Source organism: Zootoca vivipara, chromosome 7 (assembly GCF_963506605.1).
Source record: "Zootoca vivipara chromosome 7, rZooViv1.1, whole genome shotgun sequence".
In the NCBI taxonomy this organism is placed as follows: domain Eukaryota; kingdom Metazoa; phylum Chordata; class Lepidosauria; order Squamata; family Lacertidae; genus Zootoca; species Zootoca vivipara.
The window spans coordinates 2,485,678-2,500,480 of NC_083282.1; the positions used below are offsets into that span (position 1 = coordinate 2,485,678).

Below are 14,803 nucleotides of genomic sequence, written 5' to 3' on the forward strand. Positions count from 1 at the left end.
CCTTTTCCAGAGAGACAGGCGGGCATTTCTCTGACAACTCAGCTGACTCACTGCTGTCACCCTAAAGCTATCAGACAGCAGGAAATTCCAGCGTTATAACCCAGAACAAGGAACCTCAGGTCTGTTCTGACAGCTTAGCAATTAAGTGTCTTCAAAGTAGGCTTTGCCTCTGGCTGCCAGGGCAGCTACTTCACATTCGTAGTGGCTAAAATTCTAAAATCTGATTATTTGTCAATCTATTAAATTGCCCTTGTCTCTACTTTCTGCTGTGCTGGGACTTCCAGAGCTGGGACCAAAACCACTGTACCTGCCCAGGGGAATTTTTTAGCTGCTTTTCTCCTTTCCCCTTAATACTGACATTTGCATGTGGTCATACTCTTTCTTTAGGATGTGTTGTGAACTTAGCTATTTTGAGTCTTTTTGGATTGAGAGCCTATTTTGGGGGGCATTTAGAATGTAACTGGAATCTGGATTTGTATACCGTATTTGGAAGGTGCTGGATTCAGAAACAGTGAGGAATTAATATTGATTTCGGTGAGTAACACTTAGTTGCGTCGTTATGATAGCACCCCACGGTTGTCTTAGAAACAAGGCAAGAGTGAATTCTAAAATGATCTATTGTGCACCTAATTTAGGCTCCTGTGGACTAATTCTCCTGATTCAAGCTTGCATTCCACATTGCAATCAAAGGCTTAAATTATGCACATGAACAGTTGGAAAGACAATTTTAGAGAAGGGGAACATATTGAGAAGAGTAAGGATGCGCTATTCAAAACACATAGAATTTTTAGCAGAAAGAAGAAATAAATAAAATGGTGGGATGAAGTGAGATTTATTGTGTGCTGGGGGGATTTTAGAAGCCAGCGTATCAATGGGAAATTACTATGTTTAGTGGCACACAAAAAAACCTAAATGCAGAAACCTGTAAAGTGTGATTCTAACTCAAATTAAGTCTAGGGCCATGATCCACATCTTCTTGGGAGTTCCAGCAAATTCAGTAGGGCTTACTTTCAAGTAAGAATTGAGCTGTAAAAGTAAAGGGTAAAGGGACCCCTGACCATTAGGTCCAGTCATGACCGACTCTGGAGTTGCGGCTCTCATCTCACGTTATTGGCCGAGGGAGCCGGCGTACAGAAAGGTCATGTGGCCACCATGACAAAGCCGCTTCTGGCGAACCAGAGCAGCACACAAAAACATTGTTTACCTTCCCGCCGGAGCAGTACCTATTTATATACTTGCACTTTGATGTGCTTTCGAACTGCTAGGTTGGCAGGAGCTGGGACCGATCAACGGGAGCTCACCCCGTTGCGGGGATTTGAACCGCCAACCTTCTGATCGGCAAGCCCTAGGCTCAGTGGTTTACCCACAGCACCACATGTATTTAAATGCTCCAGTTGAGGCCTACTTCACATGTGTACACACACACACGTGCCAGATGAAAGTGTACAGTTTCCTGAATTGTACCCATTCAGACATCAGGTAGGAGAAATCATATGACTAAATGCTTCATCAGGAGAAATACTCCCTGCACTTATAAAGTTGGCATATTGGAGATATAAACCAAATCCTTTTCCTGGCATGTTGTTTGCATACCCTTTGAGTATACAGTTGAACATGCCACCTCTCTCTTATAGCCCAAAATGGTATTGTCCAGACACAATTTTACCATTTGTTCTGCTACGGTATTTATGTGAACTCTGACCTCAGTAATTCATATTTATAGATTAACAGATGGGAAACCACAGCATGTGAGATTGACCCCATCAATATCCTTTGTGACACAGATGTGCACATGCCTAGTGCTGCATTGCTTTCCAGCTTTGGGTAGCATGGTGGCCGAATGACAAAGAGGGGAGCGTTTCTGCACAAGTGCACAAGAGCTGCACAGGAGTAGAGATTACAGCTGGTGCAGTTTGCATCAAAAGCTATACTGACGCAGATTTCTGCAGGCTTTACCTGACTTCTGCAATGCAGGGTAAGGACTTTTTTGGGACAAGAGGCAATTTATTGCCAGGGAACAGGTTTTTTTTGGTTTGGTGACTTTGCCAGGGTGTGAATGAATCCCATCCAAAGAAAGCATCATCTAGAAGCGCCTTCTCTCTCTAGGAAGGTTTGTGATACAAAGTCTAAACTGTGTATAATGTTTCAAATGTTTGAAACACGCTAAGTAAAAACAACAAGGGTTTCAGGAGAGCAGAGGTTTTCCAATCCGAGATACTCCAGAGGGACATGCAGCTAACATGGGGCACTGATGAAGTCTGTGGTCTCAACATAATTGTGTGTGCACTGAAAGTGTGGTCTATAACACACCTAACACTCCCCACAAAGGAGATCAGTAATGATGAGTGAATAGGGATGGGGAAAGTCTATGAACTTATTGACTCTTATTTTTTTCAGTCATAATTTCACCTCTCCCATTTTTACATCAATTTGCATGTTTTTAAAGTTCTTATGACTTCCACCAGCATTTGCACATAAATTTCTCACAATGCATTTTGCAAAGCATATTCCCAATATATGCTATAGACCAGTGATGGGCAACCTTTTGAGCTTGGTGTGTCAAAATTCACCAACAAACCGAGCATAACTCGGCTGGTGTGTCACTTCAAGAAAAAAACCATAATTTTGCGATATTTATAGTTTAAATAACAAAAATGTATAATTGTAATATATAACTGTATTTAATAAACCAAAAATTAATTATTTAACCAAACCAAACCAAACCAAACCAAAAACCCCTTATTTATCACAAAGTGCCCAGAGTTGTTGAGCTTTTTGGGGGGAGCTGCTAACTAAAGATTTGGAGGTTTTTTGGGGGGTTGCAAAAGTTGCTTTGCTTTTTTGGGGGGGATGCCCCAAAGCTGCTGCGCTTTTTTGGGGGGAAAGAGAACAGAAGTAAATGATGAATAATACCTTTGCTGGAACTAACATGCAGCACTGACATAGTCTGCCAAAGTGCCAGAAAAAGCAGCACAGAAAGGGTTAAAAAACCAATCTCTGGCTACCAGCTGAGACAAGCTCTAGCAGAGAAGAACAAATGGGGGGGGGAACCAACAACAACAGCGGCGAATGGGCCGATTGAGTGCGTGCCAGCAGTGAGGGCTCTGCGTGTCACATCAGACACGCGTGTCATAGGTTTGCCATCACTGCTATAGACTATGATTCTAATAGGGACATGGGTGGCGTTGTGGGTTAAACCACAGAGCCTAGGGCTTGCTGATCAGAAGGTCGGCGGTTCGAATCCCCGCAACGGGGTGAGCTCCCGTTGATCGGTCCCAGCTCCTGCCCACCTCGCAGTTCAAAAGCACGTCAAAGTGCAAGTAGATAAATAGGTACCACTACAGCAGGAAGGTAAACGGCGTTTCCGTGTGCTGCTCTGGTTCGCCAGAAGCGGCTTTGTCATGGTGGCCACATGACCTGGAAGCTGTACGCTGGCTCCCTCGGCCAATAATGCGAGATGAGCGCGCAACCCCAGAGTTGGTCACAACTGGACCTAATGGTCAGGGGTCCCTTTATGATTCTAATATAACACGTTTGTATTTTATTTTCACTAACATATGCATTTCTATGCACATTTTGGTACATATTTTTTGTACACGTTTGGAGTAGTGTGAACTTCAAAGGCTGTCTCTGTTCTGTTCGCATATTGTATTGGAAAGTGCAAACTGTTGCACACCATCCCAGTCTCTGAGTGGTGTGAGATTCCAGGGGTTCCAGGCACTCAGCCAGGATCCATGTTTCCTTTTGGAAACAAGGCACAACAGAGACTGTGGTGTATTTAGGATAGATATTTACACATATATACAACCTGAGCCTACGATGGAGGGCTTCACAGCATGAACACAGTATAAACAAGAGGGTCTTGTTTCTCCCATAGCTGCAGCCTTGGATTCAAACAAACATTCAGACATGGTGCTCTGCATCTCTGGCTTTTTAGCTTGCTGTCTTTCTTCTCAGTGACATCACACACCCGTACTCATAAACTCTGGCTTATCTGTTGTGGGACGGAGTCCTACCCATTTGCTGTCTTGTAGCAAGTCCTTTGTTCTTTTAATGGCCCATTGCCCAGGGCTTATCACCTCAAGAGCAAGCTAGCCTGACTTAATTTAGCTTTTAACACTTGCTAGATCCAGGGATTAGAATAGTCCAGCACCTATCTCAACACCCAAGGCTTGAATAAATTCCAACACTTGCTGAATCTGGGGGTTATAGGAGTCTGCTACCCACAAATTCCTAACAATGCTAACTTTCTCCACTATTCCAAACTGCAGGCCACTCTAGAAGCTCCCGTTGGGTTAGGAAATCACAGAGCTGCAGTCTGCTTAAGATGGTTGGGCATTGTATCTCTTTCATGTTGATCTAGAATAGATAGTGAGCCACGAGAAAGGGGTCCTGTTTATTTGGCAATGTCTGTTCCTTGACTTTTAACTAACTTCATTTTGCTCTTTGATTCTAAACAAATCCGAGACTGAAATGCAGCAAGGCCTTATTATCTGAAGGTGTCAAAATGCCAGAAGTGATCTATTGCTTTTGTTCCAACAATGTGAATTAATTTCCATGGCAACTGCACTGCAGTCCTATTCCTAGGTCCCGGCTTCTGTGTTGAATGTCCATCCAAAGCAAGAACTCTGTTATAAAAAGTACTTTTAAAAAGGCCGTGTTGGCAGCTTCCCAGTTGGACCTAGTCACAGCGAGCACAGCACAGAAAGTGCTGCCCCACAATGCTCCGCGGCACCTCATTTGCAAATGAAGTGCCGTGGAGCATTGTGGGGCAGCACTTTCTGTGCTGTGCTCGCTGTGACTTGAAAGAGTGTGGGCTGAAGTTAGCCCAGGTGCAGGTCCAGGTTTCCTTCAACGGAAGCAGCTTCGCTGCTGCTGCCTCGTTTTAGTCACCGCTGCCATTAAAGGCATGCAAGGCAGGAGTGCAAGCATGGGTGGCTCTGTGTGCTGCCTTGCAAACGGCCCCCTTTTCTCTGGGGGGCCTGCACGTTGACCATGCCTCCTGGGGGGATCCTGGCCATGTCATTGCCAGCTAGCCAATCGGGTGGCTGGGGGCGTGGCTGGTGTGTGCCCCCTAGCTTTGATCCTGGGTACGCCCATGCAAAGCAGGGGATAGATTTAATCCACAGTATCCTTTTTCTAGGGTACACAAAACTTAGAAGGAAGGCTGTCAAGGGGTAAGGACCAAGATGGGGAAACTGCACCTACCTGGCCTTGCTGAGGCAGCAGGAAAAAATGAAATAGATGGATGGGAGCAGCGATAATGGCAGGTGTCTCCAAGTGCAGGATTGGGATAATGCTGTGCTCCCAGACTGAGCGTCCTGTGGGTTCAATATGCATGGAAAGAACATGTTCCTCTGCCAACATTGTGTTCCTAAACTCATGTTCGCTAAGGTCAGGGCTTTTTTCAGGGGGAACTCACCAGAACTCAGTTCTGGCACCTCTCAGGTGGGTGCCCTTGCCATTCTAAGAGAAAGAGGGAGGTGTTCATGGTGAGTTCCAGCACCTCTTTTTCTAGTAAAAGGTTACAAAGATGTGGGGGCAGAGTGGGCTTATGTTGGGGGGAACTGGGAGTAGGGAGAAAGAGTGCTTAATCCTTCCTACCACCCCTTTCTCTCCCCTACAAATTATTGGTTTCTCTTCAGTCCAACTAAAACTAAAACTAAAAGTCCTCATAGTTTTTTTTGTCATGATTTCATTGTAAATTTAACTGGACAGACCCATTTTTGAATGCAATTTTGCTTAATAGACACATTCTTGAAAGCAGATCCCTCTAATTTAATGGATTTTTAAAAAATCCACCAATATATATTCTAATTCATTACTGGAAAGAGTACGTGAAGAATTGTTAAGAATTAAAAAAAATTCCTTGTTCAGGAACGATTTGCCCCTGCAAAAATCCCCTTGATTGTGGGAAGTGCCCTGTCTATGTGCACACCTCATATGCAGACAGGATTATAAGGATTATATGCAGGCACTGGCACATACTTTGGAACATACCAGGCTGCACTGAGTTTCCATTGATGAGCCTCAGGAGGACTAGATCCATCAAAGACTTCCTAGTGCACACTGATACCCTCTCCAGAAAAATTGAAACCCTTACCAATGGCCATTATAGGTGTGGCAGATGCGCGTCCTGTCCATTTGCATTACAAACCAAGGAAATTTATAATGAGACTATTTTTAAAAAAATCTTTATTTATTAAAATTAAATTTGAATTACAAATCAATCCAATACAAATCAGTACAAATCATAAATTTCCGAAATGCAAGATATATGCGAACAAGCTAATATGGCATTGTTAATCCCACCACCTCCCCTCCACCCTTTACACCACCCTTCCCTCCACCCCTGCTAGACTTCCTTATATTTAACTGAACATATTTCATTCCTTGCATTCCGTATTCTCAATTCTTACTCTTAAATTTGAATTTTCATTTTTAACCTTCTATTTTGTAATCTACCTCACACTTCACATTTTAATCTAGACATAACAGCGTGTGTGTTTTTCTGAGCAATGTTTTACCATATAAGCATCAAAACATTTCCATTTGTTTTTCAATTTTTGGTTAGATTGGTTTCTTCTTATTGCGGTTAATTTTGCCAATAATAGGTATTCATTTACTTTACAGATCCACTCCTCTTTTGTTGGTAATTTTTCTTGTTTCCATTTTGCCGCTATCACCATTCTCGCAGCTGTACTTGCATATAAAAAGATTTTCCTTTTTTTTCTTGTGGTATTTCCTTATCTAACAATCCCAAAAGATATGTTTCTGGGTGTTTGTTTAATGTAATTTTCAATATCATCTTTAATTCTTCATGCATCACATTCCAGAACTTCTTGACCTTCTCGCATCTCCACCATATGTGGATCAATGTTCCTATTTCCCGGTTACATCTCCAACATAGGGCCATCACCTGATCAAATAAAACATTTTTATTTAAAAAACTAGCTGGCCCTGCACGCGTTGATGTGCGTTAGTCTGTGAAATGGAGAGTAATAGCCCCCCTTCAGATCCCCCTGAGCCTCAGAGTCCCCCTGAGCCGAGGTGAGATACTGTGGAGAGGGCAGGTTTCATCCCTGTGTCTCCCTCCACCCTGTTCTGACCCATTACGTATCCCTGCCCTCTATTCGGATTTTTGTCCCCAACGCTCGGGGAGTGGCCTGGATTGTTCTGTCAAAATTTCAGGACAATCGGTCAAGCGGTTATGGAGAAAAGTGGAAAACGCAGTTTCACGATTTTTACATTTATATATATATATATATATATATATATATATATATAGAAGATCTGCCCAATTTAATCAAGGGCAGTATTTTGTTGATGAAGAGTTTTTAATTAAACTGCTTTGAGGTTCACTCATTTTTTACTACCAAGCAGCATATAACTTTTATGAAAAAGATGAATAACATTGATTAACCAATTAATCAACTAACCAGTTAATCAAGTAAAGAATATTTTTGACTCCTATGAAGCTTCAGTGGAATTTGCTGCCAAGGAGTGTGGTGGAGGCTCCTTCTTTGGAGGTCTTTAAGCAGAGGCTTGACAGGCATATATCAAGAATGCTTTGATGGTGTTTCCTGCTTGGCAGGGGGTTGGACTGGATGGCCCTTGTGGTCTCTTCCAACTCTAGGATTCTATGATTCTATTATTCCCCTGGCTTTGCCCCTGCAGCTTCAATTGTTCTTCTCCTTTTGGTTTGAAAATTACCATCATATATTGGTGCTTCTTGAATTTTTGCAAAGCAAAGTATATTATGCAGTTTTGTCCCATCATAGTTGTGATGCCTGGCCTATATTTGCTACTAAGAAAACTGTGTCAGTAGGATAAGGCTTTGTGGTTTTGTTTTGTTTTAAAGTGCACAGACATTCCTTTAATGTGATAATTGAGTCAGCAGAAGAATGCAAAGGAGTGTCTGGCATGATTTTACCAGCTTTAGAAGTCCAACTGGACAATACGTCACTCAGTTGCTATTTAATTTACATATAACATACATTTAAATTAAAACTGATGTTTTAATGTATTTTTATCTCTATTGGAAGCCCCCCAGAGTGCCCAGGGTATAAATAAATTATTATTAATATTATTATTTGCACATTTATCTTTGTTTGTAGAAATTGGGTCCTCCCTAACAAGGGGGCATGTGTTGTGGTGGGACCTGGCAACCAGACCCTGTGTTGTGGGTGGGAACGTTTGGATAGCCACAACACCCTATTGGTGGTCCCTCGATCTCGGGAGCAATTGGGCAGGAGGGACGCCAGTCAAAGCAATCAAGGGACCACTATTTAACCCGATGCATGTCTCCCTGAGCTTCCTTTTTGGGGCTCTGTGCATCGGAACACCAGCCCACCTCTCCCTATTTTAGGGCTTGCTATGCCATTGTGTGTCGCCTGTCGTTGGGACAGGGGCATGGCAGGAATTTCCCCCACTTGGCTAATTGGCTGGTGCCATTTGGATTTTTGCCTGCGGCATAGCAAATCGTCACAACTTGTAAGGTTGCGGATAGGCTCTGGTTCAGGTGATAGAGGTGGCAGGATGCCTAGCCATCCCTATGCGTTGGGTATTCCTTTAAGAAGGAATCCACGGACTCATGGTTGGTCTACCCTGTGAGGGGTTGTGCCTGGAGCCTGAGTCCAGGGGACATCTAGGTGGAGGCCTAGCAGGGCTCCTGCTTGCCACTGTCCCAGGTGTTCACCCAAGGCTGACCCATGGTTGGTGCAAGGGTGCAGGGAGCTCGTTGAACCAGAGGCTATGCAACCACTCATTTGATTGTAATCAATAAAGTTGTGGCCTAAATTCTGCCAAAAACCAAACCAAAATTTTGAATTTATTTCAGGGTGGTGGTGGTGGTTAAAAGGTCTCCACACGCAAATGCCGTGCTCCCTGAAGGTATAGGGCTAGATATAATCACAGGGTACTTGGGGATTCAGGATTGTTAGTCATACTGCAACAGAGAGAGAGAGATGGCAAAAAGGGCCACTCAAAATCTGCTATTACTTTGTGATTGGGCAACACTTAACTTGGCAAGTCTGTGTTTGAGGAAGAAGCACATAAACTGCTTTTGGGAAACCAAATAATTTTATTTTTTTTACCTTTGAAAATGTTGGGTAATGTGAAATAATAATAATTAATAATAGCGACAACAATTGCAAGTACTTGGCAATCTGTTTAAAATATTTCTATGCAATTTTACACATCTTTTACTTACCAAGCAAAACTAACTTTTATTAATTTAATCAAATTATCTTTTGAATTCCAAAGTCATGTTTCAAATTCCAAAAATGAGGAGTGCTAAAAAGTTGTAAGTTTAAAAATTCAACATGCCTGCCATTGCAATGGGCACAATGACTTTAGAGCTACCAATATTGCCTTGCTTAATTGGGGAAATTAACAATAAAACAGTGAACAAGGTGGTGATTCAATTACTACTGCAATCGATACAAGATACTGTAATATCACTAATATCTGTAAACTAATATCTGTAAATGACAGATATCTGTAAACTAATATCTGTAAATGACAAAAGTAGCTTCTTTTCAAAATAGGTTTTATCTTGCAGTTGTTTAACTGCAAACACAGTAAATAAAGAGTTTCCTTGATTTAAGTAATTTATCTTACAGAGATAAAGATGGCAGAGAGATTCCTTATTGCTGCATGCAGGTGGGTCCTAGGGAACAAGGAAGAATTCATTGATGGCTTTTGTGCAGATTTTGAGATCCATTGTTTTTTAAAAGTGTTGCAGTCCCCTGAGCACACCTATTTGGACTGGTTTGGCCTGCTTTTCATATCTGTTGAAAACAATTTAAATACTCTTTTCTCTCTCTCTCCCCCTGCCCCCTTTTCCTTTCTACTAGAAAGAGCCCGGGATTATCTGCACAAGACAGGAAGGTTCATTGTCATTGGTGGAATTGTCTCACCTGTACATGACTCCTACGGGAAGCAGGTGAGTAAACCCCTTTATTCTTTCCAATGTTTGTGATGCTGCCAACATAATATCCATTCATGAGGAATGCGAGTGGCACCCACAAGCAGTTCCTAAGGTTTCTAGCTGAATAAGTGCCACCTTTTTCCTTTTGCAACGGTGGTAAAACAGAGAGAAATTCTCAACAGTTGCAACACTTTTTGTCACAGAGATGCAGCAGTGAGATGCTGTACCTGCTGAACATCGGCCTGTCATGAGGCTGTTAAAAGTACAGATTCCCTGTGAGGTAAAATAGGGCTGTCCTTGCGCAGAAGTGATGTTGTGATAAGGCTATGAACAGAGTGGGAAAGAGCTGATCACAGCTGATACTAGAACCCTCTAGAGTGAGATGGAGTGAAGGTGGCGGCTTTATGGACCAGATAATCCTGTTATCAATTGCTCATGTACATCGTGTGCATTTTTTTGTTTTTGTTTTATGGCCATCCTTTGAAACAGAATTTGGCACACTACCATATTAGTATGCAGGATTCATACAAACACCCTGCAGTAGCCCTAGCTGAGAGAGTTTCCTATACCATAGGAAAATGTATAAGTAGTGACTCAGTAGAAGGCAACTTCATATTTTTGAAATATAGTTCATTGCTAAATTTAAATTTAGCTACAGATGGGGCTTGTCAACCTGGGAAGGTTGCCCATCTAGGAGAAGGAAAACTCTGATCCTAAACCTCTGTGCCTATACTCATTCATGAGAAAGTCTTTCAGAGTAAACCCTGAGGAAAAATCTGTACCTGCTGCCTTGAGGGACATCTTTGGGAGAAGAAAAGGTTATGGAGTAGCTCCTACACAAATCCAGAGTGGAGTCTCTTAAGATGGTTGGAGGGTGTCCTGTACCCCTCCTTCCAGCAACTCCTGCAGCCAAGCTGGTGCCAAACGCATTGCTCTGGTTTCCCTTGGACCACATCAGTGAGCCTGAGTGGGGGACGGGTCTTGTTGGCTGGGCAGCCCAGGACCTCCATACACAAAACCCAGACATGTGCCCTGGTGAGGAGGCAAAAACGCAGGAGGCAGCGGCTCTGAGTTGCCAGTCTCTACAGCCACAGCAGGTGCTGTGATTTTCTAGCAGTTTGACTTCACCCTTGGAGGTGCACTCCATTGTCTCTCAAGACAGACAGATACCACCAAATTAATACCCTACAAAAGATCCAGGAGCTGCTTGTGTGGAACAACTCTGTGAAGTACAGTAGCTCTGCCTACTGCTCAGTGAACTTAATGACTAATGGGAACTTAATGGCTAATCCAGGTCTCCCCAGTCTGACTCTTACCCATTAATGCCGCAATGACTTCCAGGCCCAAGTCTAGTGAACCACTTAAGTGAAGACATATTTAACTTTAGAAAAGCCCAGTGCTGTGGAATCTCCCTCCACTTCTTCTGCTGACAACCTTATGTTCTTCACAGGGTCTGGTCTCCAGCCGACATCGCCTGACAATGTGCCAACTAGCTGTTCAGTCCTCTGACTGGATAAGGTATGATGGGGTACCACATAAAGCATGCTATCTGCAATGTCCTGTCTTCCACTGCCTCCCGCAGTTTGGTCAGACTCATGTTCGTAGCTTCGAGGACACTGTCCAGCCATCTCATCCTTGGTTGTCCCCTTCTCCTTGTGCCCTCAATCTTTCCCAACATCAGGGTCTTTTCCAGGGAGTCTTCTCTTCTTATGAGGTGGCCAAAGTACTGGAGCCTCAGCTTCACGATCTGTCCTTCCAGTGAGCACTCAGGGCTGATTTCCTTCAGAATGGATAGGTTTGATCTTCTTGCAGTCCATGGGACTCTCAAGACTCTCCTCCAGCACCATGTGTTACAGATGATCTCAATTCATCATTCTGCAAGCATTTTCTGGCAGGCAAATCAAAAACTTTTGGCTTTAGGTTAGACTTGGAATGGCCAGAGCAAGAGATCACAGATCTATAAGGATCAAATAGAATATTATACATTCAGATCCATGTTCCTACATCAAGGCCAAGATTGGCCAGCAAGGGAGACAAAGCACCTGTAGCTGTTGGAAAACACTTATTAGCTAGTATGGAAAACAAAATTGCCACTCATTTTTTCTTGCTTAAAAACACACACACAAAAGTAAAAATTAACATAAAAGTTAAAATAATAACAGAAGGAAAAAACAAAAAGATATATACAAATTCCCCCTGTGGCTTCCCTCCCCCAGAGCTCAATATTCTTTATTTTTACAGTCTTTTTAATATTGCATCTTTCATATCTTATCCCTGGTATTCCTAATATATTAAGTCTATCTATTTCAGCTTTACATACTTAATTTATGCATATTAGCATGTTATCTTTAGACCAGAGTTTTTTCACATAGTCTTCAAACATTGCCAATTCACTCCTTAGTTTCTGATTTGTCTGGTGTCTTATGGCAGCTGTTAACTTTGCCAGTTCTATGTAATCACATAATTTATTTAACCAATCTTCTTTTGTGGGGATATTTTCTAATTTTTTGCCAGTACAGTGGAACCTGAGTTTAAGGCAGATGGTCTGCAACATGTGTGTAGATTTGTGGTTGAAGGGAGATAGCACATCCATTGTATTTAATTTTATGTTGATATTTTAATTGTATTTTTAGTGTTTTTATTTATTTTATTTTATTCTATTCTATTCTAAATTCTATAGAATTCAAGTTGTGATGCAATAAAATACAATATATCAGGGGTGGCCAACTCCCAAGAGACTGCAATCTACTCACAGAGTTAAAAACTGGCAGTTATCTACACCCTTTTTTGGGGTTCAGGTCAAAGTTGTTGAGCTTTTTTTAGGAAGGAGGTAAAATGTTGAGCTTTTTAAAGGGGAGCCACAATTGTTCAGCTTCTTTGGGGGGTGCCAATGATCTACCAGTGATCTACCACAGACATCCAGTGATCTACCAGTAGATCACAATCTACCTGTTGGACATTCCTGCAATATATAAAAAGAGGGCGGAAATATAATTAAGAATCATACAACATCTGGCACAGCACACTACAATTGCACAGCAGGCAGAAAAACCATTAAGTGGTCCATCGAAGCCCCCAAAGATTCTCATGTGGTTTGTGGTGAAATGCTTTTGGGAACTGCTCACCTCTAAGCTCTCCAGGAACTGGAGCAGCCCACCTAGTAAAGGTCAATTCAAATTAAGAATGCTAAATGTTGAGCCACTAGCTCCATGGTGGGCAACCTATGGCCTTGCAAATGCTGCTGGATTCAAACTCCCAGAAGCTCTGGCCAGCAGTCTTGCAACATCCAGGCAGGCTTTTCATCCCTGCACTAAGGACCAAATTTCTAATTTACATGCCTCTCCCTGAGGTAGTCCAGCTCCTTCAGGAGCATTCACAGATTACTAAGCCCTTTCTTTATATTTCACTGTTCTTTAATTTTACATTGTTAAGAAAATCTAGTGCTGCATTTCCCAACCCAGTGTTCCTCACTAGCCACGCACCACCAGGACCTGCTCGGTGCTTTGCATCCCCATCCCGTGTTGCAGTTGTTGGTAGGTAGCAAAACTAGGATATCTATTGAGTCCTTGGCAGTCTGTGATCTATGACTGGTCAGCAGCAGAGTTTGGCTTGTTTAGTTGCAATTTCTGCAAACCTAACCCAGTTGCTTTATTATCCAGTAATGAAAGTGCCCCAGTACCTCACCTGGGGTGAGTTAACTTGAGCTAACCTCTTTTCCATCCCTTCTGTTACCTTGAGATAGCCTATTCTGCATGAATGAGCCGTTACAGTATTATTGCTGAGAGTGTCTTAATTAGCAAGTTCACAACTCTGAAAACCTCAGGTGAAGAGTATAAGAAAAGAAAGTTCAGCTGCTAAGAAAATGTTTGAGAAACAGCCCAATTTAGTAGCTCATTAAGTTTTCAATTAAGACCTTTATGCTGCTGGCTCAGCCTATGAGATTTTGATGCTTCCTTCCTTCCTTTCCAATCTGAGTTGGATGTAGAGGAGCTTAGGAATTTTGGCATTCTTTTGCAATGCGCTCCCACATCCTGAAAAAGCCCAGGCCCTGAGATATGTAAGCGAGGAGACCTGCTGGGTTTCAGGTAGAGTGGGGTTGGAACTGGCGTTTTGCCACTTTAGGGGGCTGCTGCAACTGCCTTTTAGGGTCAAGCTAGATGAGATGCTTGTGCCCATATGTTTTCCACTGTGGGACAAACAGCAGGTTTGGCGGTAGAATGGAGTTTCACGGAGATGATATAGGAGGAAAGGGTTAAACTCTCCTCCTGTAATGCTGCTTCTTCGTTCCAATTTCTCTCCTGCTTTAAACCAGGGGTTAAAATAAATAAATATTTGGTATCAGGAAGGGAGGGTATAAGAGAGGAAGGCTGTTGTTGGAGGAAAAAGAAAATGTAAAATGAACAGGTTGGAAGAATGAAAGAAATACGCGATTTGGAGGAGAATAGGATATGAGCTACCATAATTGTGAAAGGAGGGGGAGAAGCAATTACAGGAGTTGATTAAATATACTTTGAGAGGCATAGGGAAATATAAAATAAAAGGCCAAGGCAGGGGTGGCTAACTTGTGACCCTCCTGGTGCCACTGAACTACAGCTCTCATCATCCCTGACCATTGCTTTCTTTTGTTTTTACCACCCTGAACCATTTAGGGACATCCACATCCATACTTGGCCAACCCACTGTTTGCTCCTAATTCCAGGTCTTTTAAGAAGAAGTTAAGCAGCACATGTCTCAATGCTTCTCCTTGGGGGAACCCCCTTCTTACACCCCTCCAATGGGAGAACTGACCATTCTCCTCTTCTCACCTCCTTGCTTTAGCCAGCTACTGAACCATAAGAGGATTTGTCTGTCCACTTATCCCATGGCTGCTAT

The 14,803-nt window shown here is 42.6% G+C and overlaps 1 protein-coding gene across 1 annotated transcript in view; it reads left to right on the plus strand.

Annotated features, from left to right (window-relative positions):
* The window catches only part of NMNAT2 (nicotinamide nucleotide adenylyltransferase 2), a 60,796-nt gene that overhangs the window by 21,346 nt on the left and 24,647 nt on the right, over nt 1–14,803 (plus strand). Inside the window, exons 2-3 of the mRNA XM_035123017.2 lie at nt 9,858–9,946; nt 11,382–11,449. Coding sequence (XP_034978908.1) covers nt 9,858–9,946; nt 11,382–11,449 — 157 coding nt within the window. The remainder of the gene's footprint in view (nt 1–9,857; nt 9,947–11,381; nt 11,450–14,803) is intronic.